Source organism: Macaca fascicularis, chromosome 7 (assembly GCF_037993035.2).
Source record: "Macaca fascicularis isolate 582-1 chromosome 7, T2T-MFA8v1.1".
NCBI lineage: Eukaryota > Metazoa > Chordata > Mammalia > Primates > Cercopithecidae > Macaca > Macaca fascicularis.
Genome location: NC_088381.1, coordinates 140,862,350 through 140,887,638, shown reverse-complemented (window position 1 = coordinate 140,887,638; position 25,289 = coordinate 140,862,350). Strand labels below are relative to the sequence as shown.

The 25,289-nt window shown below is 45.4% G+C and overlaps 1 protein-coding gene, 1 long non-coding RNA gene and 1 pseudogene across 2 annotated transcripts in view; 1 reads left to right on the top strand and 2 right to left on the bottom strand.

The window, feature by feature from the left end:
- ZFYVE1 (zinc finger FYVE-type containing 1) overlaps positions 1-25,289 on the top strand; it is a 60,628-nt gene that overhangs the window by 17,732 nt on the left and 17,607 nt on the right. The window contains exons 3-4 of the mRNA XM_045396664.2: positions 14,726-15,230; positions 19,701-19,915. Coding sequence (XP_045252599.1) covers positions 14,726-15,230; positions 19,701-19,915 — 720 coding nt within the window. The remainder of the gene's footprint in view (positions 1-14,725; positions 15,231-19,700; positions 19,916-25,289) is intronic.
- On the bottom strand, positions 181-1,570 carry LOC123574598 (nucleophosmin pseudogene; annotated as a pseudogene).
- On the bottom strand, positions 16,180-25,021 carry LOC135972007 (uncharacterized). The gene is made up of 2 exons (XR_010588542.2): positions 24,830-25,021; positions 16,180-16,368 (listed from the first exon to the last, which is right to left on the bottom strand). It is a non-coding gene; the product is annotated as an uncharacterized lncRNA (long non-coding RNA).

Here is a 25,289-nt window from a genome sequence, read left to right as displayed (position 1 = left end):
CTAATTTTTTGTATTGTTAGTAGAGATGGGGTTTTGCCATGGTGCCCATTCTGGTCTCAAACTCCTGGCCTCAAGCAATCTACTCGCCTAGGCCTCCCAAAGTGCTGGGATTACAGGTGTGAGCCACCTGCCCAGCCGTATAGATTCCTTCCTTCCTTCCTTTCTCTTTCTTTCTCTCTCTTTCTTTCTTTCTTTCTTTCTTTCTTTCTTTCTTTCTTTCTTTCTTTCTTTCTTTCTTTCTTTCTTTCTTTCTTTTTCTTTCTTTCACTTTATTAAAATACTGAGTTTTATTTCACATGTGTATTTTTGTCTCCCCACCATTTCCATGTCTGACCACCGATACTACTATGTCCTATCATAACATTCCATACATACTTAAAACCAAGCAAAGGGTGGAGTTCCATCTTTAAAAACTAAACAGGCATTTTGGACAACACATTCTTGGCAATGGAACCTGGACAACATTTATCAAACACGGTAGAGAAAGTTCTCAGTCTGCATTATAAAAAGGACAGCCAGATATCAACTGTTACAGAAATGAAATAAGACGGGAAATTTTTAACAAACTGTTTTAACTATTTTCTTAAAGAGACTTCCTCCACTGCCAGAGATCTTGAATAGCCTCTTGGTCAGTCATCCAGAAGCAATTCTTCACATAATTGATGAACTTGACTTCCACTTTGGGAAGAGAACTACCTTTTTTATACTTGCTTGCATTTTTGCTTTAATGTCTTCTACAGAACTAGGTCCTTTTGGTGTTTTAGGAGTTTTTTCCTGTTTTTTGAAGGATTCTTGTCCTTTTGATCTTAGTGTTGATGATGGTTTTGAGTCTTTTCCATTCTGATTTGACTTTTGTGCATTTTTGGCTGGAGTATCTTGTATAGATTTCTTCACTGGTGCTTTTTCTTCAGCTTCCTCATCATCAAAGCCATCATCATCATCATCTTCGTCATCATCATCTTCATCATCATCATCATCATCATCATCTTCATCAGCAGCAAGTTTTACTTTTTTCTGTGGAACCTTGCTACCATATCCAGGGGCAGACCGCTTTCCAGATATACTTAAGAGTTTCACGTCCTCCTCCTCTTCATCTTCTGACTCTGCATCTTCCTCCACAGCTACTAAGTGCTGTCCACTAATATGCACTGGCCCTGAACCACACTTCAACCTTAAGACCACTGGTAGTGTTATTTCAAAGCCCCCAAGGGAAACCGTTGGCTGTACAGACATTTTCAAAGTTGCCAGTGTTACTTTAATTGGACTGCCTTCGTAATTCATTGCCTCTGCTTCAACAATGGGCAATTCATCCTTTGCACCAGCCCCTAAACTGACCGTTCTTAAAGATAACTGGTACTCATTTTCATCATTATCCACCTTAAAGTGATAATCTTTGTCGGCCTTTAGTTCACAACTGAAAAGATAGTTCTGGGACCTCAGGGGGCTCATCTCCATGTCCATCGAATCTTCCATCAGGTGGTGGCACACACTTAGGTGGGAGAGAAGGTGGACGGAGATAAACGAACGCTGCTCCAGAGAACAGCCGCGCGGGACGGAATCACACCAGGGCCTTTTTGTTGTTGTTGTTACAGAGACTCGCTCTGTCACCCAGGCTGGAGTGCAGTGGCACAATCTGGGCTCACTGCAACCTCCACCTCCCCGGCTCAAGCGATTCTCCTGCCTCAGCCTCCTGAGTAGCTGGGATCACAAGCACATGCCACCACGCCTGGCTAATTTTTTGCATTTTTTTTTTTTTTTTTTGAGACGGAGTTTCGCTCTTGTTGCCCAGGCTGGAGTGCAATGGCGTGATCTCGGCTCACCGTGACCTTTGCCTCCTGGATTCAAGCGATTCTCCTGCCTCAGCCTCCCGAATAGCTGGGATTACAAGCATGCACCACCATACCGAGCTAATTTTGTATTTTTAGTAGAGAAGGGGTTTCTCCATGTTGGTCAGGCTGGTCTCGAACTCCCGACCTCAGGTGATCTGCCTGCCTCGGCCTCCCAAAGTGCTGGGATTACAGGCTGTGAGCCACTGCGCCTGGCCAATTTTTTGTATTTTTAGTAGAGACAGAGTTTCACCATGGTGGCCAGCCTAGTCTCAAACTCCTGACCTCAGGTGATCCTCCCACCTCTGGCCTCCCAAAGTTCTGGGATTACAGGCATGAGCCACCGTAGTGGCCTAGGTTTCTTTTTTAATTCAAAAGATATATCCTTTTGAGGGAGGGAGTAGTAAGTATTGAATAAGGATCCTCCTTGTTCAATTCTCCCTATTTTTTTTTCTCTCTCTCTTTTTTTTTTTTTTTTTTTTTTGGAGACATGGTCTTCCTCTATTGCCTAGGCTGGAGTGCAGTGGCACCATCATAACTCAAGCAATCCTCCCACATCAGCCTCCCAAGTAGCTGGGACTACAGGCACGCGCCACCACACCCAGCTAATTTTTGTATTTTTAGTGGAGACAGGGTTTCACCGTGTTGGTCAGGCTGGTCTCGAACTCCTGACCTCTTGATCCACCCACCTCAGCCTCCCAAAGTGCTAGGATTGCAGGCGTGAGCCACCGCACCCAGCTTCCCTAAGGAGAGCTTTTACTTGGGATAATGAAATTTCCAGGCTGGGCATGGTGGCTCATACCTGTAATCCCAGCACTTTGGGAGGCCGAAGTGGGTGGATCATGAGGTCAGGAGATTAAGACCATCCTGGCTAACCCCGTACTATTAAAAATACAAAAAATTAGCCGGGCAAGGTGGCGGGCACCTATAGTCCCAGCTGCTCGGGAGGCTGAGGCAGGAGAATGGTGTGAACCCAGGAGGCAGAGTTTGCAGTGAGCCAAGATCATGTCACTGCACTCCAGCCTGGGCGATAGAGTGAGACTCCATCTCAAAAAAAGAAATAATAATACTTCATTAATTAAAAAATTTCCAGCTGATGGTGATGACTCTGGCTTGGGGCAAACCAGCAATGATGTCAGTCAGCATGCCTCTAGCAGTTACTGCAAGTTACTCTGGGCCTCCACTGTGCTAAGTGCTTGATGTACATCATCTTATTTAATTTTTGCAGAAATCCTATGAAGTAGATTGTGTTGTTATCTTCATTTTAGAGGTGAATAACAGAGCCCCAGAGGGGTTAAATAACTTCTTGTTTTTTTTTTTTTTTTTTTTTTTTGAGACCGAGTCTGGCTCTGTGGCCCAGGCTGGAGTGTAGTGGCGCGATCTCAGCTCACTGCATGCTCCAGCTCCCGGGTTCACGCCATTCTCCTGCCTCAGCCTCCCGAGTAGCTGGGACTACAGGCGCCTGCCACCACGCCCGGCTAATTTTTTGTATTTTTAGTAGAGATAGGGTTTCACCTTGTTAGCCAGGATGGTCTCGTAAATAACTTCTTTAAAGTTATCCTAAAGTCAGTGGATGATAGAGCGAGGTTGGTTGAACCCTTAATGGTGATACTATACCATCCCCCCACCCAGAGGATATAGCATCTAGACATTTTGTGCTGTGTTCATTCATTTATTGATCAATTATGTCTTGATTTCCTATTTTGTGTCAGGCACTGTGCTAGGGTTACGGTGGTGAACAACACAGACCATATCTCTGCCAGCCTGGAGTACATTCTAGTTGGGGTGTTCAGAGCTGGAAGAATGGGAAAACATTAACAGAGGTGGTGGGTGGGAATGGAGGCTTTGAGCAAGAGAAGGGTTGAGTCAGTTGCCCAGGGTGTGATTTAAACCTAGCTCTCTTTTCTAGCCTGGTTTGTGTAGCTTAGCTTTTACTGTTAAGTCCCTTCTTAGCCCTCAAAATCATTCCAGAATCAAAGACCATTCTGCTCACTGCCAGGCCTTTACTAGAGCTTACATCTGTTTTCACAGCTGGCCAAATATGGATATGCTATGCCACTTAAAAAGGCAGCTGCATCTCCCATCCAGAAGCTCCTCAGAAAGTTCCCTTGAGGATGAGGTGGGGCTTGGGGATGACTGGGTATTTCCAGTGTGTCCTCAGAATTCATCTTTGCCTTGGAAAGCTTTTTATTCAGATATAAATGGATTGCTGAACTGGGTGTGTTGGGTGTCGTCAAAGAAACTGATCAGGGAGCTAAAAATGACTTTTTTTAGAAAAAGAATTTCTTTGTGGATCATCTCTGCATGCAAACACTCTTTTTTTTTTTGAGACGGAGTCTTGCTCTGTCGCCCAGGCTGGAGTGCAGTGGCGCGATCTCAGCTCACTGCAAGCTCCACCTCTTGGGTTCACGCCATTCTCTCGCCTCAGCCTCCCGAGCAGCTGGGATTACAGGCGCCCACCACACGCCCGGCTAGTTTTTGTATTTTTAGTAGAGACGGGGTTTCACTGTGTTAGCCAGGATGGTCTCGATCTCCTGACCTCATGATCCGCCCATCTCGGCCTCCCAAAGTGCTGGGATTACAGGCGTGAGCCACCGCGCCTGGCCACAAACACTTTTATTAGGTCAGGCATGGTGGCTCAGGCCTGTAATCCCAGCACTTTGGGAGGCCGAGGCGGGCAGATCACCTGAGGTCAGGAGTTCGAGACCAGCCTGACCAACATGGAGAAACCCCGTCTCTACTAAAAATACAAAATTAGCTGGGTGTGGTGGCGCATGCCTGTAATCCCAGCTAATCAGGAGGCTGAGGCAGGAGAATCACTGGCACCTGGGAGGCAGAGGTTGCAGTGAATGGAGATCGCGCCATTGCACTCCAGCCTGGGCAACAAGAGTGGAACTCTGTCTCACACACACAAAAATAAATAAGAAACGCTTTTGGCCGGGCGCGGTGGCTCAAGCCTGTAATCCCAGCACTTTGGGAGGCCGAGATGGGCGGATCACGAGGTCAGGAGATCGAGACCATCCTGGCTAACATGGTGAAACCCCGTCTCTACTAAAAAATACAAAAAAAAAAAAACTAGCCGGGCGCGGTGGCGGGCGCCTGTAGTCCCAGCTACTCAGGAGGCTGAGGCAGGAGAATGGCGTGAACCCGGGAGGCGGAGCTTGCAGTGAGCTGAGATCCGGCCACTGCACTCCAGCCTGGGCGGCAGATCGAGACTCCGTCTCAAAAAAAAAAAAAAAAGAAATGCTTTTATTTCTGCTGGAATAGGAGAGGAGCCGCAGGCAGTCTCTGTGAAGCAAAGTGTCAGAAGCACCACTGGTAGTTACAAGACATGGTGAGGAATTCCTGACCTCTCAAGTAATGGAACACTTTGGGGACACTGGAGTGGAAGAAAGTGAGCTTTGCCCCTGCCAAATGTGCTCAGTGTGTTTGTGAGACCAACCCCGTGACCTCAGTGTCTTCAGAAAACATTTGATTGAGAAATGATTGTGTTTTTATGTGAAACTCCAGCAACATGTACATGGATAAACGTGAAGTATACACGCCCTTTAGGATAGAATGAACAGAACATTTCTAAACTTGCTGTGTTGAGGAAACAGGTTTAATAGAACTTAAACCTTGCTATTGGAAGGAAATCTCCTTATCATTTGGACTTTAAAATAGACTGGCTACTGATCTGTTTGACATAGTTTAGGTAAAATCCTGTTTGAAAATTAGGCCATGGGGTTGGACGCAGTGGCTCACACCAAGTGCTTTGGGAGGCCAAGGAAGGAGGACTGCTTGAGGCTGGGAGTTCAAGACCAGCCTGGGCAACATAGACCCTATCGATATCTACAAAAAATAAACAGTTTAGCCAGCTATGATGGTGCATGCTGGTAGTCCTAGCTACCCGGGAGGCTGAGGCAGGAGACTGATCGAGCCTGAGAGGTTGAGGCTGCAGTGACCCACTGTATTCCATCCTAGGCAATAGAGCGAGACCTGTCTCCAGAAAAAAAAAAAATTGGAGGAATGTGTGATTGTAGTCGGTGCAGATTAAGTCCTTTTTTCCCAGGGACCAGCACTGAAAAGATCTTGGTGCCGAACTACTTAAGAGTGTTTTCCAGGTTCATTGGGGTTTAACTTCTAGAGTCTCTGACTGTGCTGCGTTGAACTTCCTTCCTTCCAAGGCTCTTTAGTTCCTTCCTTACCTCTTGGTTTCCCTTTTCAGGCCTCCTTGGAACAAAGCTGGTGCATGGTCTTTCATTCTAGAATGATTCTGTGAGGGCTTAGAAGGAATCTCTCGAGGGAGACCGTCATTATTCCCTTGGCCTGCTTTGGTCGGAGGTTGACTGCTGGACACTTTTCACTACCATGAACTATTCTGAATTCTAAACTGGGGCTGGGCGCAGGGGCTCATTCCTGTAATCCCAGCACTTTGGGAGGCCAACGCAGGCAGATCAACTAAGGTCAGGGAGTTCGAGAGCAGCCTGGACAACATGGTGAAACCCTGTCTCTACTAAAAATACAAAAAAATTACCTGGGTGTGGTGGTGCGCTCCTGTAGTCCCAGCTACTCAGGAGGCTGAGGAAGGAGAATTGCTTGAACCCGGGAAGCAGAGGTTGCAGCGAGCCGAGATTGGGCACTGCACTCCAGCCTGGGCGACAGAGTTAGACTGTCTCAAAAAAGAAGGAACTGTGGTGGGGGATCATTGAGTACGGTTATATTTCATTTTACAGACTCTTCTCAGAAGTCTATACAAAGTAAAAAGCTTTGGGTGAATTGGAGGGAGACAGAGAGGTGCTGCTGGGTTTTGTAAAGATTTTTAGACCAAGTCTTACTCTGTCAGCCAGGCAGGAGTGCAGTGGTGCAATCTCGGCTCACTGTAACCTCCACCTCCTGGGTTCAAGTGATTCTCCTGCCTTAGCCTCCCAAGTAGGTGGGATTACAGGCATGTGCCACCACACCCAGATAATTTTTATATTTTTAGTAGAGATGGGGTTTCACCACGTTGGCCAGGCTGGTCTCGAACTCCCGGCCTCAAGTGATCAATCTTCCTAGGCCTCCCAAAGTGCTGGGATTACAGGCGTGAGCCACCACGCCTGCCTTGTAAAGATTAATACAATATTAGATGGTTACTAAGAGCCAGCTATAAAGCCAATATGAATAATAATGTGTTTTGGCCAGGTGCGGATCACGAGGTCAGGAGATCAAGACCATCCTGGCTAACACGGTGAAGCTTCGTCTCCCTAAAAATACAAAAAATTGGCCAGGCGCGGTGGCTCAAGCCTGTAATCCCAGCACTTTGGGAGGCCGAGACGGGCGGATCACGAGGTCAGGAGATCGAGACCATCCTGGCTAACACGGTGAAACCCCGTCCCTACTAAAAAATACAAAAACTAGCCGGGCGAGGTGGCGGGCGCCTGTAGTCCCAGCTACTCCGGAGGCTGAGGCAGGAGAATGGCGGGAACCCGGGAGGCAGAGCTTGCAGTGAGCTGAGATCCGGCCACAGCACTCCAGCCTGGGCGACAGAGCAAGACTCTGCCTCAAAAAAAAAAAAAAAAAAAAAAAAATACAAAAAATTCTCCGGGCATGGTGGCGGGTGCCTGTAGTCCCAGCTACTTGGGATGCTGAGGCAGGAGAATGGCGTGAACCCAGGAGGTGGAGCTTGCAGCGAGCAGAGATCGCACCACTGCACTCCAGCCTGGGCGACAGAGCGAGACTCTGTCTCCAAAAAAATAAAAAATAAAAAATAATAATGATGTGTTTTGATTAGCAGAAGGTTATCTGATGTGAGCAGTGAGATCTTTTGTTTTAGGTAGAATTCATTTCGATCTTACCACATTGCTGAATCAGCCCCCAAATGAGCAATTCATTAGGTGTAAGCCCAGCTGCTGCTGCTGTGCACCTGGGTGTTTTCCCAGTGGGCTGGTCTTTAATAATGGTTCACATATCGAGTGCTTACTCCATGCCAGGCACCGTGCTATGCCTTTTGCATACTTTGCCTCTTAGTCTGCTGAGTGTCGCTAGGAGCTGGACATGTTATTATCTCATTTCCCTGAGGCATTGAGTAGTTAAGTAACTTTCCCAAGGCCACACCATGGCAAAGCCTGTAGTGGCATTCAGGTGTTTTGGAGTCGCCTGAGGCCTAGCAAGCTCAGGGAAGATGGAAGGCAAAAGTTAGGGAGGGATGGCTTTGGTGTCCCTCCTGTGTTTGCTGTTGGTAAGGGCCAGTGACCATTTCAAACATGTTGTCGACTTGGATGGGGTGGCCAGTTGGCCGAGCTCAGGGCCAGGTAACCTGTTTCACTCCAGGAATGGAGCAGCATGGGGTCACTGAGTGTAGACAGGCCGAACAAGTAGAGCTGGAGCCTCGTTCCTTCCTCGCCCCTTCCTTTATCAAAGGGAATCTTCTTATTTTTCTCTACCTTTGCCTCCCTGACTGAAAACCAGTCTTGCTACCACCTAGGCTAGGCTGTTCTCTCCTTTCTGGCTTAGAGGAAAATCCTCCTGTGTTAAGGATGAATTTAGTAGTATATCAAGAAGCAAAGTAACATGAAAGGCAGACAAGGAAGAAGTGAAGCATGGTTTCAGTGTGCCAGCATTTTCCCGCATTATTTGTTTATTTGATTAATTAGCACCTGCAAAGATGGTTATAGCCTCCTTTTTTTGTTTTTTGTTTTTTTCTTTTTTCCTTTTTTTTTGAGACGGGGTCTCACTGTCACCCAGGCTGGAGTGCAGTGGCTTGATCTCAGCTCACTGCAAACTCTGCCCAGGCTCAAGCAATTCTCCCACCTCAGCCTCCTGAGTAGTTGAGACTAAAGGCACGTGCCACAACGCCTGGCCAATTTTTGGTATTTTTAGTAGAGATGGGGTTTTGCTGTGTTGCCAAGGCTGGTCTGAAACCCCTGGGCTCAAGTGATCCATCTGCTTTGGCCTCCCACAGTGCTGGGATTACAGGTGTGAGCCACCATACCTGGCCTAGCCTCCTTTTACATGAAGAAAATGCAGTCGGTGCATGTTAAGGGATTGTTCACTGCTTGTCAGTAGAAACAAACAGCCTGGGCCTTTGAGTTCCTCCTCCCAGGAGGATTATTTACATTGGACTCATCTATAGGCCCAACACATGGACATCTGCACTTGACACACCCCCGGACACCAAAAGCCTAAATGGTATCACCACATGCAGGCAAGGAGTGTTTTCTTTCCATCCCATGTGAGTTATTTGTGTGTGTGTGTGTGTGTGTGTGTGTATATATATATCATTTGGTGGACACTTAATATGAATCTCGAGACATTTCATTCTTTCCCTAAATGTTCCCGTGTCCCCACTTTCAGGTGCCTGCTCTTAGATAATCTGGATAGCAATGGCTGTTTTGTTTGTGAAGAGTCACGACAGAGTAGATTTCCGTGGGGAGAAAATCCCCAGGCCTGGTCTTCCATACCAGGCCTGGTCGAGCAGGTGGATGGCTCTTCCAGCAGCCACCCTGACCTCACCTGACTCCATGCTGGTAGAGCTTCACAGAGCTTTCGTTTTGTTTCTTCTTGCTGACCAACTTAGCAGCTTGGGACCAGGCTGGCTGAGTGACACGGGTCCAAAATGGGCTGTTCTGTGTAACTTCTTGTTTCTCTCTGTTGTCTGCTAGATCACTTAACCCATCACCAAGTTTATGAAATGCTGCTGTGTGTTCAGCCCCGTGGAAGATGTATGGTGGGAAAAGTGTTTAAGGTACCTGGGTACCTAGCAAGGTGCCTGGTGTTTATTCACTCACTCATTCAGTCCGCAGCTGCACACTGAGCTCCTCTTGTGTGCCAGGCGGTGTCCTGAGCGCTCTGCATGTAAAGATAAGGTAGACACGGCCCTGCTGTCATGGTTCTAGTGAAGGGCACTGTCACTGTAGCCGGCATTCAGTGAACTGTTAGTATTATCAGCAATATTCAGGCTCTTAATAATGAAACAATAGTGATGTCATTAATAGAATAATGAGTGGTTTACTTTTTTTTTTTTTTTCAGTTAGAGTCTTGCTCTGTCACCCAGGCTGGAGTGCAGTGGCACGATCTCAGCCCACTGCAGCCTCCACCTCTTGGGCTCAAGTGATTCTCGTGTCCCAGCCTCCTGAGTAGCTAGGACTATAGGTGTGAATGACTACACCCAGCTAATTTTTTGATTTTGTAGAGTTGGGGTCTTGCTATGTTGCTTAAGGTAGTCTTGAATTCCAGGGCTCAAGCGATCCTCCTGTCTTGGCCTCCCAAAGCACGGGGATTTGGTTTACTATCTTGAGATTATAGGAAACAAAGGTTTATCATATTTTCACACTGAGTGGTCTGTATATTTCTCTGTTATCAAACAAGCAGACTCAAGAATCAGAAGGTGTTCACCTCTATAATCCTAGTATTTTGGGAGGCGGAGGGGCAGATCACCTGAGGTCAGGAATTTGAGACCAGCCCGGCAAACATGGCAAAATCCCATCTCTACTAAAAGTACAAAAAAAGTTAGCTGGGTGTGGTGACACGTGCCTGTAATACCAGCTACTCTGGAGGCTGAGGCAGGAGAATGGCTTGAATCCAGAAGGTGGAGGTTGCAGTGAGCCGAGATTGTGCCCCAGACTCCAGCCTGGGTGACAGAGCGAAATCCTGTTTCAAAAAAAAAAAAAAAAGAGAGAAAGGGCCAGGCACAGTGGCTCACGCCTGTAATCCCAGCACTTTGGGAGGCCGAGGCAGGCGAATCACGAGGTCAGAAGATCGAGACCATCCTGGCTAACACAGTGAAACTTTGTCTCTACTAAAAAATAAAAAAATTGACCGGGCATGGTGGCGGGCGCCTGTAGTCTCAGCTACTCGGGAGGCTGAGGCAGGAGACCGGTGTGAACCTGGGAGGCGGAGTTTGCAGTGAGCTGAGATCACGCCACTGCACTCCAGGCTGGGCGACAGAGTGAGACTCCGTCTAAAAACAAAAACAAAACCACACCAAAAAAACAAAAACAGAAAAAAAAAGAAAAAATCAGCAATGTGTCTTATTCTCTGTTGGCTGGAAGATACTTGATGTGAAGCTTCCTCGGAAACTCCTTTCACCTGAGTAGCCATAAGCTCTTTGAGTTAGGAGCTTTGACCCTGGGGTTCTGTATTCTGAGAATAGGAGTTCTGAGCATCTTTCAGGAGCTCCAGTCTGGGATTTCACCGGCCCTAGGTATCGTTCTTCATGGCCTGGCTTTTTATAAGGACTGCAGTGTTCTTTAAACTGTTAGGAGGAGAATTATGGTAGATGAGGTTTGACCAATACATTAACTTGGCTAAGTGCTGTGGCTCACACCTGTAATCCCAGCACTTTGGGAGGCCAAGGCAGGTGGATCACCTGAGGTCAGGAGTTTGAGACCAGCCTGGCCAACAGAGTGAAACCCAGTCTCTACTAAAAATACAAAAATTAGCTGGGCGTGACAGCGCGTGCCTGTAATCCTAGCTACTCGGGAGTTTGAGGTGGGAGAATCACTTAAACCCAGGAGGTGGAGGTTGTAGTGAGTCAAGATCACGCCACTGCACTCCAGCCTGGGCAACAGAACAAAAACTCCGTCTCAAAAAACCAAAACCAAAACCAAAAACTGTATTGAGATGTCATTCACATACCATAAAATTCACCAGTTTAAAGTATATAATTCAGTATTTAGTATGTTCATAAAGTTGTACAATCCTTACCACTATCTAATTTTGGAATATTTTCATCTTTCCAAATAGAAACCCAGCTTTAGCAGTCTCTCCCTCTTCCCTCTAGCCTCTAGCAACCACTAATCTACTTGCTGTCTGTGAATCTGCCTGCTCTGGACGTTTCATATAAATGGAATCGTACACTATGTGGTCTTTTGTGTGTGGCTCCTTTCACTTACCATGTTTTCAAGGTTCATCTGTGTTGTAGCGTGTATCAGCACTTCATTCTTTTTTGTTGTGGTTACCCCAGCAATGTCAAGCAAATATTGTTTGATAGCCAGCTGCGTTCATTTCACAAAAACGTTTTCCTAACATTTCTACCTAAATGTTATTAGGTAACAGTGAAATTTGTATTCTTTCTTTTTTTTTTTCTAGACGGAATCTTGCTTTGTTGCCCAGGCTGGAGTGCAGTGGTGCGATGTCAGCTCACCGCAACCTCTGCCTCCTGGGTTCAAGCGATTCTCCTGCCTCAGCCTCCTGAGTAGCTGGGATTACAGGCATGTGCCACCATGCCTGGCTAATTTTGTATTTTTAGTAGAGACGGGGTTTCTCCATGTTGGTCAGGCTGGTCTCAAACTCCCAACCTCAGATGATCTGCCCATCTCAGCCTCCCAAAGTGCTGGGATTACAGGCATAAGCCACCGCGCCTAAATGAAATTTGTATTGTTTCTATAGGGAAAATATTTACACTTTAGCCTCTCCATATGATAATTGGGGGTGGGACGTAGGTACAGAACTCTCACTTGTCCATGTTATAAGCACATTTGGAGGGCTGAATTATTAATAAATACTTTGGAAATATACAGTATATTACAAATTCCATAATTATAATTGTGAAAAGCATTTTAATGTCTTTAGACGAGATTGGGCGTGTTGAGGGTGGTATGGCCGTAGACAGTGTCTTTAGAATAAGAGAAATGTGACTGTATTTTGCATACTTTTCTCATTGTTTCAGTCTAAGGTTAGGTAAGTGAAAAATAAAAGACCACTGTGGATTTTAGGAATATCTGCTATCATAATAGTTTTTCTCCACTAAAAAGCTGATTGAAATGATTCAGGATACATTTTCCAATAGAATCTTTCAGATGTATGATTCCCTTCCAATTTGCTAGTCTTATCTATTTTCTGACCAATCCTAACAAGTCAATAGGGAAATAGTATAGTGAAAAGAAAAAAAACAACCAATACTAGGTCAGTAGATATTACTTCAATACAATGAACATCATTTCGCAACAGCAGGAATATGCAGCCTTGCTGTAGCATTCAGAGCCCCCTCTGAAGTTTAAGAAAGATTTAGGAAGACTGTGAAAGGAGGAAGTGGCACAGGCATGACAGAAGACAGTCAAGGCATAGATAGGAATTTCTGCCGAGTCAGGTCAAAGAAAGAACATAAGAAATGTCCCAAAGGTGAGAATAACCGACGCATACTGAAGTAAGGGGAGGAAGTGGCTCATTCCTTTTTATGACTGCATAGTAACTCAGTGTATGGATATACCACATTTTGTCAGTTGATGGGTATTTGGGCTGTTTTCACTTCTTTGGCTGTTGTGAATAATGCTGCTGTGAACATTGACGTACTTAGAAGATTTGTGTGGACATGTGTTTTCAGTTCTCTTGGGTATATAGCTAGGAGTGGACAAGCTGTTTTCCGGACTGGCTATGTGATTTTACATTCCCACCAGAAGTGCATGAACGTTGTGATTTCTGTACATCCTTGCCAATGCTTGTTGTCTTTTTTTGTTTGTTTTTTTTGTTTTTTAGAGACAGGGCTTCTGTCGTCGGTCACCTAGCCTGGAGTGCAGTGGTGCAATCATGGTTCACTGCAGCTTCGAACTCCTGAGCTCAAACGATCCTCTTGCTTCAGCCTCCTAAGTAGCTAGGACTGCAGGCGCATACCACCATGCCCAGCTAATTTTAAATTTTTTTTGTAGAGACAGAGGTCTCTCCATGTTGCCCAGGCTGGTCTCAAACTCCTGTCCTCAAGCTGTCTTCTCTTTTTTGCCTCCCAAAGTACTGGGATTATAGACGTGAGCCACCGTGCCCAGCTGTTTGTTGTCTTTTGGTCGTAGTCGTTCTGGTGGATATGCAGTGATAGCTCACTGTAGTTTTGATTTGCATTTCTCAGTGACTCAGGACTTGGAGCATCTTTTCAGATGCTTACTAGTTGCTTGCATATCTTTTGTGGAGAAATGTCTATTCAGATTCTTTGCCTACTTTTTAATTGGGTTGCTTATCTTCATTGTTGAGTTGTAAGATTTCTTTGTATGTTTGGAATACTAGTCTTATTAGATTTATTTTATGTTATGTTATGTTATTTTATGTTATGTTATTTTGTTATTTTATTTTATTTTATTTGTTTGAGACAGGTTCTTGTTCTGTCACCCAGGCTGGAGTGCAGTGGCACAATCTCGGCTCACTGCAGTCTGCCTCCTGGGTTCAAGCAATTCTCCCGCCTCAGCCTCCTGAGTAGCTGGGATTTCAGGCACGTGCCACCACACCCGGCTAATTTTTGTATTTTTAGTAGAGACTTTTATTTAGTTTCACCACGTTGACCAGGCTGGTATGGAACTCGTGATCTCAAGTGATCTGCCCGCCTGGGCATCCCAAAGTGCTGAGATTACAGGCCTGAGCCACCTCACTTGGCCCCACCCCCCTTTCTTTTATTTTTTTTTTGAGGCAGGGTCTCATTCTGTTACCCATGCTGGAGTGCAGTAGTGCCATCACAGCTCACTGCAGCCTCAAACTTCTGGGCTCGAGGGATCCTCCCTCCTCAGCCTCCCATAAGTGCCACTGTTACATGGTGAACCACCACACCTGGCCTTATCTGTTTTTTCTTTTGTTACTTGTGCTTGTGTTGTCCTATCTAAGAAGCTATAGCCTAATCCAAAGTCACAAAGGTTAATTACTTTGTTTTCCTCTAAGAGTTTCATGGTTTTACCTCTTTTTTTTTGGTTTTGTTTTGTTTCTTTTCTTTTTTTCTTTTTTCTTTTTATAGTTTTAGCTCTTTTCATGGCCACTAAGTTATTTCCCTGACTAAAGCTTCAGAGGTTCCTTTGAGCTGTTTGCTAACGGTGGAGGTGGGAGCTATTATCCTGCAACTTCCTTTTCTTGACAATTCAATCAAGTTCCTTGTCCCTGCGAAGCATTTATTCTTGTAGATGTTTCTAGTGCTTTTACAGTTTCTCTACTTCATAGTCTTTTTTTTTTTTTTTTTTTTTTTGCAGGTAACAAATGAAGAGGACTTCATTAGAAAATTGGACTGCAAACCTGATCAGCATCTGAAAGTGGTTTCCATTTTTGGAAATACTGGTGATGGAAAGTCTCATACTCTCAACCACACTTTCTTTTATGGTCGTGAAGTCTTCAAGACCTCCCCTACCCAGGAGTCCTGCACTGTGGGAGTGTGGGCAGCCTATGACCCAGTTCACAAAGTAGCAGTGATCGATACGGAAGGGCTCCTGGGGGCCACCGTGAATCTAAGCCAGAGAACACGGCTGCTGCTTAAGGTCCTGGCCATCTCAGACCTCGTCATCTATCGAACTCATGCAGACCGGCTGCATAACGACCTCTTCAAATTCCTTGGGGATGCCTCAGAAGCTTATCTGAAGCACTTCACCAAGGAGCTCAAGGCCACCACTGCTCGCTGTGGCTTGGATGTCCCTTTATCCACCCTGGGCCCTGCAGTTATCATCTTCCATGAGACTGTGCACACCCAACTACTGGGCTCTGGTGAGTGGATGGGGTACAGTGTCACAGCTCGACCTTTATGGGTACAAGGAGGCAGCTATTTGGGCTGCAATAGCAACTTATTGGTAGTGGATTGCCCAGAAGATTTCTGTCCAAAGAAGACACGGAAAGTGTTGGAAGGAGGATGGAGTGATCAAACATGTCAAGCTGCTCATAGGTCAACTAGAATAAAGATTAAGAATTGCCAATTGGCTTTGACAATATATAAGTCCTTAGTGATCTGGGCAAGACCTGTTCCCTGAGATGGTGGGGGGTAAAAGCTTGATCAGAGTGGGATCAAGAGAAAATAGGAGGAGGCCAGGTACAGTGGCAAGTGCCTGTAATTATAGCTACCTGGGAGGCTCATGTGGGAGAACCCCTTGAGCCCAAGAGTTAGAGGTCAGCCTGGGCAACATAGTGAGGCCGTGTCTCTAAAAAAATAATAAGATTAGGAGCAGAAATTCTGTGGTGAGTTTATTGGGCTCTTTGACAGAGCCATACAGCTCTTTTCTATAAAGCAAAGAAGAACAATGAAATTGTAGCTGGAGGCTGATGTGGGATTTCAAGGGATTTTTCTTTTTTAAAATGTAAGATGTGAGGTATTGCAGATATTTATGTACGATGAGAGTGATTCATTAGAGAGGGAAGAATGTAGATGTAAGAGAGCAGGAACAGTTGGAGCGATGCATGAGTGGAAGGGTTCGCCTTAGGACCATGGACAGTTCATCCATAACACTGGGAAAGAAAGTAGAAGATATGGACATGGTCGCAGATAAGTAGATGATGTGGACATGAGAAGTGTGTGTGTGAGTTCTTATTTGTTTTCTTAGAGAAATAGGAAGCAAGATCGTCACCTGAGTGGTAGGAGGATGAGGGAAAGGTGCAATAACAGATTAGATTGGAGGGGAGCAGTAATTTTGGCCCCTGAAACAATTGCAGTCTTCACTTGTTCATTCAGTCATCAAAGTTTATTGAGTGCATATGTCATGTGCTGAGCACTGAGGCACAGAGCAGAAAAAACACTTCTTGTCTTTGAAGAGCTCACAGTCTAGTTGGGGCGACCACACAGTGTTCTGTTCTGTAGTAGATGTAGGTACGGAGCTGTGGGAGTCTGGAGCAGGGACGCTATACGTTATGGAATCTAGGAAAGAAGAGGCGACATTTGAGCTCTGAGAGACTTGGCTAGATGGAGGAGGGGAAGAAGATGCTCTAGGAAGAGCAAACTCCTAGTAGCGTCAAGGAACAAGTTGTGTTCAGAGAACTGCAGGTAGGGCTGGGTGTGGTGGCTCACATCTGTAATCTCAGCACTTTGGGAGGCTAAGGCAGGAGGATCCCTTGAGCCTGAGAGGTTGAGGCTGCAGTGAGCTTTGATCGTGTTATTGCACTCCAGCCTGGGCAATAGTGAGACCCTGTCTCAAAAAAAAGAAGGAAAGAAAAAAGAGACAAGGGAAGTAGTTCTGCAGTGTGCTTCCAAAATTCCGTTCTAACTCCCTTTGATGCATTCTCCATGTAGCATCTAGAGTGATCTTTTCAAAAGCTTAATTTACACTTCAGGTCATGTAATACTCCTGCTTGCAACCTGTCAGTGGCTTCTGACTACATCAAAATAAAATCCAAACTCCTAAATGTAGTGCCATCACTAACTCCTGCCTTTGTCTCTGACCTCCTCTAGTTACCCCTCTTCATTCTCCCCCTGCCCACTGAATGCAGCTCCTCCTCTGCCACCCCCACTGCCTTGTCTGAAGCATGGCTTGTGTGGGAGGGAATGATGGAGAGACTCAGGGATCAGATCATGGGTGGCCTTGACTCAGTTCTCAAGTATGGCAGGAGTCCATGAAGGATCTTAAGCAGAGAGTGAGATGATCAGATGTATATTTTCAAAAGATTCCCTGGCAGCCTATTGCAGCATGACTGAGGCGGGGGGACCGGTCAGCAGGATGTCAAGTCAGTCAAGTGAGAAGTGGTTGGGATTCAGCCAGGGCGGTGGCAGTAGGAGGGAACTGGACAGAGCAGGCCATAAAAGAGGTTAAATCTGAAGGACTGCACCAGTTGATTCTGGTGGTACCAATGACACATGCCCTATAGAAGACAAGACATGTAAACGTTCCCCAGTGAAGGAGCAGATTAATTAGCAGGTGCCTCGAGGAAAAGGAGAGGAGGTGAGAAATGCTGACTTTCAGCTGCCTCCTGTGATCAATACTTTTATGCCACTTTGGATCTTTACAGTGTTGGTGAGGGGAGCGTTTAATTGTCAGTTCAGGATTTTGAAATAACCAGCCCCTTAAAAGGTATTGTATTTTAGGCTGAGCGTGATGACTTATGCCTGTAATCCCAGCACTTTGGGACATTGAGGCGGGAGGATCACTTGAGCCCAGGAGTTAGAGACTAGCCTGGGCAAAATAGCGAGACTCTGACTCTACAAAAAATTTAAAAGTTAGCCAGATGCAGTAGTACATACCTGTGGTCCCAGCTCTTTGGGAGGCCGAGGCAGGCGGCTCACCTGAGGATCAGAGTTTGAGACCAGCCTGGCCAACATGGTGAAACCCTGTCTCTACTAAAAATACAAAAATTAGCCAAGCGTATGGTGGTGGGCACCTGTAATCCCAGCTACTCAGGAGGCTGAGGCAGGAGAACCGTTTGAACCCTGGAGGTGGAGGTTGCAGTGAGCGGAGATTGCACCACTGCACTCCATCTAGCCTGGGCAACAGAGTGAGACTTTGTCTCAAAAAGTAAGTAAGTAAGTAAATAAATAAATAAATAAAAAGGAAATTAAAAAGTCCTTTCAACCTTTATCATCAAAACATTTATTGAATCCATCTGCACTATGGCTGCCCAAGTTTCTGGACACATGGTGAGAGTGTGGACAAACAAATACCCTTATACATGGGTCGTTTGCCCAGAGCTTCCTCACAAAAGATCAGCATTTCCAAAGTACAGAGAATTGTAAAAGTTCCTCAGTAAGGTGGTTAGTTAAGTATATCCATAGGATCAAAGACTGTATTGCTGCTTTTCAGTGTATTGTGACAAGGACGGGTACTTACAGTATGTTATTAAGTGAGAAAAGAGCAAGTCGCATATATATGTTGCTAAGTCTATAGGAAAAATGTCTGAAAGGGCCAACATTGAGCTGTGGTTACTTTCAGGAAGTAGGTAAGAGCAGAGGGCATAATTTCTTTCCTTTTATGCTTTGGCACATCTAGATTTTTCCCACAATGAATGGGTTTTTGGGAAAAAAGACTCCTCCTTGAAGTATAATGTGCGTATAGAACAGTGCACATCATATCAAGAGTATCATGTGATGAGTTTTCACTGCCTGAATGCCCCTGCGCACTCAATGCTAGACCTTGGGACACCAGCCCTCATAGAAGCCCTCCTCATGCCCTTTACCAGGAAAGGGTAACCTGAGTTCTGACAGCATAGATTAGTTCTGCCTGCTTATGTACTTTGTATTTATTGAGTCAGAGTATGTTCCTTTTTTTTTTTTTTTTGGGACGCAGTCTCGCTCTATCACCCAAGCTGGAGTGCAGTGTTGCTATCCCAGCTCACTGTAACCTCTGCCTCCCTGGTTCAAGCAATTCTTCTGTCTCAGCCTCCTGAGTAGCTGGGATTACAGGTGTGCCCCACCAGGCCTGACTAATTTTTGTATTTTTAGTAGAAACGGGGTTTTACCACGTTGGCCAAGCTAGTTTCAAACTCCCGACCTCAGGTGATCCACCCACTTCAGCTTCCCAAAGTGCTGGGATTACAGGTGTGAACCAGTGCACCCACCCGTATCTTACTTTTTTTTTTTTGAGACGGAGTCTCCCTTTGTCGCCAGGCTGGAGTGCAGTGACATGATCTTGGCTCACTGCAACCTCCACCTCCCAGGTTCAAGCAATTCTCCTGCCTCAGCCTCCCGAATAGCTGGGATTACAGGGGCCTGCCACCGCTCGGCTAACTTTTGTATTTTTTAGTAGAGATGGGGTTTCACCATGTTGTCCAGGATGGTCTCCATCTCTTGACCACGTAATCCACCCGCCTCGGCCTCCCAAAGTGTTGGGATTATAGGCGTGAGCCACCGCGCCCAGCCTTGTATCTTACTTTTATAATGAAAGATTTTTTTGTTGTTGTTTGAGACAGAGTTTCACTCTTGTCTCCCAGGCTGGAGTGCAGTGGTACGATTTCGGCTCACTGCAACCTCCGCCTCCTGGAGGAGAATCACTTTTCAAGTGATTCTCCTGCCTCAGCCTCCGGACTAGCTGGGATTACAGGCATGCAGCACCACGCCTGGCTAATTTTTTTGTATTAGTAGAGACAGGGTTTCACCGTGTTGGCCAGGCTGAACTCCTGACCTCGGGTGATCTGCCCACCTTGACCTCCCAAAGTGCTGGGGTTACAGGCGTGGGTCACTGTGCCTGGCCTACTTTTCTTTTCTTTCTTTTTTTTTTTTAAATGTCTCTCACTACCCATGTGCCTGTGTTTCTGCTTGTATAGATCACCCCTCAGAGGTGCCAGAGAAGCTCATCCAGGACCGGTTCCGGAAGCTGGGCCGCTTCCCTGAAGCCTTTAGTTCCATTCACTACAAGGGAACCAGGACTTACAACCCTCCCACGGACTTTTCTGGGCTTCGGCGTGCTTTGGAGCAGCTACTAGAGAATAACACCACCCGCTCTCCCCGGCACCCGGGAGTCATCTTCAAAGCCCTGAAGGTCAGTTGGCTTGTGCCCCAAGGGCTTCTCATTGGGGTGCCAGTGGGTGGCGAGAACACTCAGTTTGCCAGCTTTTGTGGTGCTAGTGATTGGAAATCTGGGTGGAAAAAGGTTGTAAGAAGCGGAAGCACATGAATGGAGTCTGCACCTGTCAGATGCTTTCATCTTGCCAGGAGTGCAAATATAGGGAAGTCATGAGTGATAGTAAAAAAAAAGTGCCTGGTCCTCAGCTAGGAGAAAAACCAGGCTCTTAGAGAATAGGAAGAAGCACTCATTTCTGGCTGGTGTGGCTCAGCCCTGGCGAGTTGGTGTCATGTTGAGTCTCACTTAATCTGGGCAGCCTTTATGCTTTTCTTAATGTTGACTCACTGTTTTTTTCATATCTAAATTAATTTATTCATAGAGGAAACTTTTTGTTATCATTAAAAGTGGAAAACTAGTATCACAGGTAGAATGTTTTTTGTTGTTCCGGGGGCGTTTAGGAGCAGAGGTTTAATAGGCAAAAGATAGAGAAAGAACAGCAGCTCTCTCTCTCGTGAGAGAGACGGCACCTGAATGGGACTTCCCCCCAGAAGTAGAAAATTACCAAAACAAAACAGAAAAATAGATACACAGTAACACTACTATTTATTATATACCAGAGTTCAGAGTACTCTATATGGATTAGTTCCCTGCATCCTTACACCAACTCCTTAGTACTGTTAACATCCTCATTTGCAGATGAGGAAGCGGAGGCACCAAGAGATGAAGTAATTGGTTATACACAGTTACTGAGTGACAGCAGGCCTAAACCCTGGCCAGTTTATGCTAGAGCTCCTTCTCATAACCATGAAGGCTGTACTGCCTCTCAGCAAATAAAATTGCATGTTATTTCTTCGCTAGAGACTTACGCATGGAAGGTTCGAGACTGGGGCCTGTTTTTTATTTCTTTAAGAGGGAGATTTACGGCCAGGCGCGGTGGCTCATGCCTGTAATTCCAGCACTTTGGGAGGCCGAGGCGGGTGGGTCACTTGAGGTCAGGAGTTTGAGATCAGCCTGGCCAACATGGTGAAACCCCCTTTCTACTAAAAATACAAAAAAATTAGCCGGGCATAGTGGTACACTCCTGTAATCCTAGCTACTAGGGAGGCTGAGGCAGGAGAATTGCTTGAACCCGGGAGGCGGAGGTTGCAGTGAGCTGAGATCACCCTACTGCACTCCAGCCTGGGAGACAGAGCGAGATGCTGTCTCAAAAAAAAAAAAAAAAAAAAAAAGAGGGAGATCTGGCCTCTTAAAGAGAGGTGGAAATTAAATGGAAGCATACTTAAGAAACAAAGTACTTGTTATATAGTAAAAATGTTCAGTGAATGTTAATTGTGAGTAATATTAAGGAAAAACTATGGAAAATGATTACTTTTGAATAATTCATGAAATACATACATTTCCAATTAGAATTTGAAGTTCAAGTGCACTTAGTTGTATTGGCTAATAATGTCCTTGTAGTGGCTCAAAGGCAGTCAAAGTGGAAGATTACACTTACGTAATGCAAACATTCTGAAAAGACGCTGAATCAGGCAAAGGGCTGTAAATCTGATCACTGTGCATTAAAAGGCAAATAGGCCAGAGGCTGGATTATAGCAGCTCCTTTGCTCTTCTGGAAGCTAACCCAGATTAATGTTTAAATAAGACCATCAGGGACACTGAGCGCTGTAAACTGTAATTAGTGCTCAGATATTTTTTTCCCCTCAGGAGTCTTGGATGTCCTACCTCAGGCCAATTTATTACCGGCTTTGAGAAAAATAGTTACACTGTATTCTTCCAAGATGGTAAGATTCACCAAGCTTTCTGTGATTAAAATGAACCTGGTCTGTCTGGTGAGGTGGCTCATGCCTGTCATCATTCCCAGCACTTAGAGAGGCGAAGGCAGGCAGATCACATGAGGCTAGGAGTTCGAGGCCAGCCTGGCTAACATGGTGAAACTTGTCTCTACTAAAAATACAAAAATTAGCCGGGCGTGGTGGCGGATGCTTGTAATCCTAGCTACTAGGTAGGCTGAGGCAGGAGAATCCCTTGAACCTGGGAGGTGGAGGTTGCAGTGAGCTGAGATGGCGCCACTGTACTCTAGCCCAGGCATCAGACCAAGACTCCGTCTCAAAAAAAAAAAAGAGAAAAAACGCTGGGCGTCGTGGCTCATGCTTGTAATCTCAGCACCTTGGCGGGCGGATGGATCACTTGAGGTCGGGAGTTCGAGACCAGCCTGACCAACACGGAGCAACCATGTCTCTACTGAAAATACAAAATTAGCTGGGCTTGGTGGCGCATGCCTGTAATCCTAGCTGCTCGGGAGGCTGAGGCAGGAGAATCGCTTGAACTTGAGAGGCGGAGGTTGCGGTGAACCGAGATCTCACCATTACACTCCAGCCTGGGCAACAAGAGTGAAACTCCATCTCAAAACAAAAAAAGAACCTGGTCAGCTGGAATTCTGATGATTCCTGGTAACTGGCATCCCCCAAATTTTACCGAGATCTGACGTTTTCTATTCTCTGAGTTGTAGGGGCTATGCTGTACTGAGCTGTGGGACTGACTGCTTTTGTCTATGGGAAGGAGTCATTTGTTTAAGCTTGCGATTTGGGTTCACCCCAGAGAATTGTGCCGTTGTTGCAGTTTACCTAAATCTTTGAAAAAATTGGTTTTGTACTTTTTTGTTTTTAACATCCTTTAAATTAAAAACGCTTAATTCTCTGGTTATCACTCTAATAGCCACCTTTAAGGTCTGCCTTAGGCAAATTGACCAAGTAGAGTTTTATTGTTGTTAAAATAGACTCTAAAGTTTTCATAGTTCACAGCAGTGTATAATATAAATGGCTGTGTTTTCTTCTCCACTTATTTTTATTTTGTTTTACGCTGTTGTATTAATTTTTTTATTAGTAGCTTTGAGTCCTTTTGAGATAGAAGAGTTGGGGTGGGTATAAACAGATAAATGATACATGCCAGAATAATTTGTTTGGCTTCTTGAATCTACCATTTTTTTTTCTTTTTTCTTTCTTTTTTTTTTGAGACAGGGTCTCGCTCTGTCACCCAGGCTGGAGTGCAGTGGTGCGATCACAGCTCACTGCACTCCAGCCTTTCACAGCCACTGCACCAGGCCCCAAGAGCTTTTAACTCCATGCTATATTCCTTCCCAATAGTTATTTCACTTCTAAAGAGGTCAGAGGATGTGACCATTTTAAAAGGTTCCTGATACATACTGTCAGTTATCTTTGAGTATATGGTTATTTTAATTAAAAAAGAGACATCATTTAAAAATTATAAAAGCAATGCATGTTCATGATAAACAATTCAAGTACTGCAGAATGTATGAGACTTAAGTCCCCTTTCCTTCCCCTACCTCCCCCATCCTCAGTCTGTAGAGGTAACTCTTAATACTTTCTCACATAAGTGTCTAGAAATTTTCATTGCTATGTAACCACATGCATACGTATTTGTTTATAATGTATGTTTTTCTTCCTGAATAAATGGGATCATAGTGAAGTTAAATCCTTTTCCCCTGCCCAGTATCCTTTTCTAACTCTGCAGATAACCATGATTAGTAGTTTATTATATATGCTTATAGAAATTGCAAATGCTGGCTGGGTGCTGAGGCTCACACCTGTAATCCCAGCACTTTGGGAGGCTGAGACAGGCAGATCACGAGGTCAGGAGTTCAAGAGCAGCCTGGCCAACATAGTGAAACCCCGTCTCTACTAAAAATACGAAAATTAGCCGGGTGTGGTTGCGGGTGCCTGTAGTCCCAGCTACTTGGGATGCTGAGACAGGAGAATGGCTTGAACCCCTGGAGGTAGAGGTTGTGGTTTGCCAAGATTGCGCCACTGCACTCCATCCTGGGCGACCAGCAAGATTCTGTCTCAAAAAAAAAAAAAGAAGAAATTGCAAATGCTGTAAAAGTGCATGTGTGTGTATGTGTATATATTTATCCTTCATAAATGAGATCATACCATTTATACTATTCTATAATTTGGTTTATTTTCACTTCTTTTTTTTTTTTTGAGACAGTCTTGCTCTGTCTCCCGGGCTGGAGTACAGCGGCACGAACTTGGCTCACTGAAAATTCTGCCTCCCAGGTTTAAGTGATTCTCTTGCCTCAGCCTCCCAAGTAGCCTGGATTATGGGCACACGCCACCATGCCCCGCTAATTTTTGTATTTTTAGTAGAGACGGGGTTTCATCATGTTGGCTAGGCTGGTCTGGAACTCCTGACTTCAGGTGACCCACCCACCTCCTCCTCCCAAAATGTTGGCATTACAGGTGTGAGCCACCATGCCAGGCCCAAAATGCCTGATTATTTTAAATTTTAAATGCCATTAGTATACTTAAAAAAAAAAAAAGTTATTAGGCCAGGTGCAGTGGCTCATGCCTGTAATCCCAGGACTTTGGGAGGCTGAGGCGGGCAGATCACCTGAGGTCAGGAGTCCAACACCAGCCTGACCAACATGGCGAAACCCCGTCTATGAAAAATACAAAAATTAGCCAGGCGTGGTGGTGTGTGCCTGTAGTCCCAGCTACCCGGGAGGCTGAGTCGGGAGAATCCCTTGAACCCCAGAGGCGGAGGTTGCAATGAGCCCAGATCACGCCACTACACTCTAGCCTGGGTGACAGAGCAAGACTGTCTCAAAAAAAAAGAAAAAAGTTGTTAGCTATATCTTATTTATGAAGTTCTACCTGATTGATGCAGTACTCTATTGGATTCAAAGGGAGTTGAAGTACTACTTTTGTGTTTATTATTGACCAGGAAATGTGGATTTGGAAATGTGATGAATGAGAAGGAACAGTGTTTGGTGCGCACACACGCATGCACGTGTGTGTGTGTATGTGTGAGAGAGAGAGACAGAGAGAGCTGTGCAGCTATTTTCTGCCCTAGTGGCTTGCTCATACATACCTGGGAGTGGTTTCCCTATTCCTCCTGCTGAAGGATCAGTTTTGATGTCATTCAGCCACACTGTTGTGCAGGCCCAGGCCCCTTTTTTTCTAGCTGGCTTATGTCCCATTTCTTGACTCCTTTGCTCAGGGTCCACGGTAGCAACAGCCCAGATGCCTACAAGCAGTGCATACCTGCACTGAGCAGATAAACCTGTTTACAGGAAACAAATGCTCAGGTTTCTGTCAAATAGAGGAATTAATATTCAATACTGGAATTGAATATTGAGTTAACTATGGTTGTCTGTACTTACAGTTCTGAATAATTGGGAGAACCATTTCATAGTTGAATTTGTATAGGTTTTATGTAATTTTGTCTTAATTTTTTTTTTTTAAGACAGGGTCTGGCTCTCTCCCCCAGGCTGGAGTGCAATGGCATCATCTAGACTCATTGCAACCTCTGCCTCCTGGGCTTAAGCCAT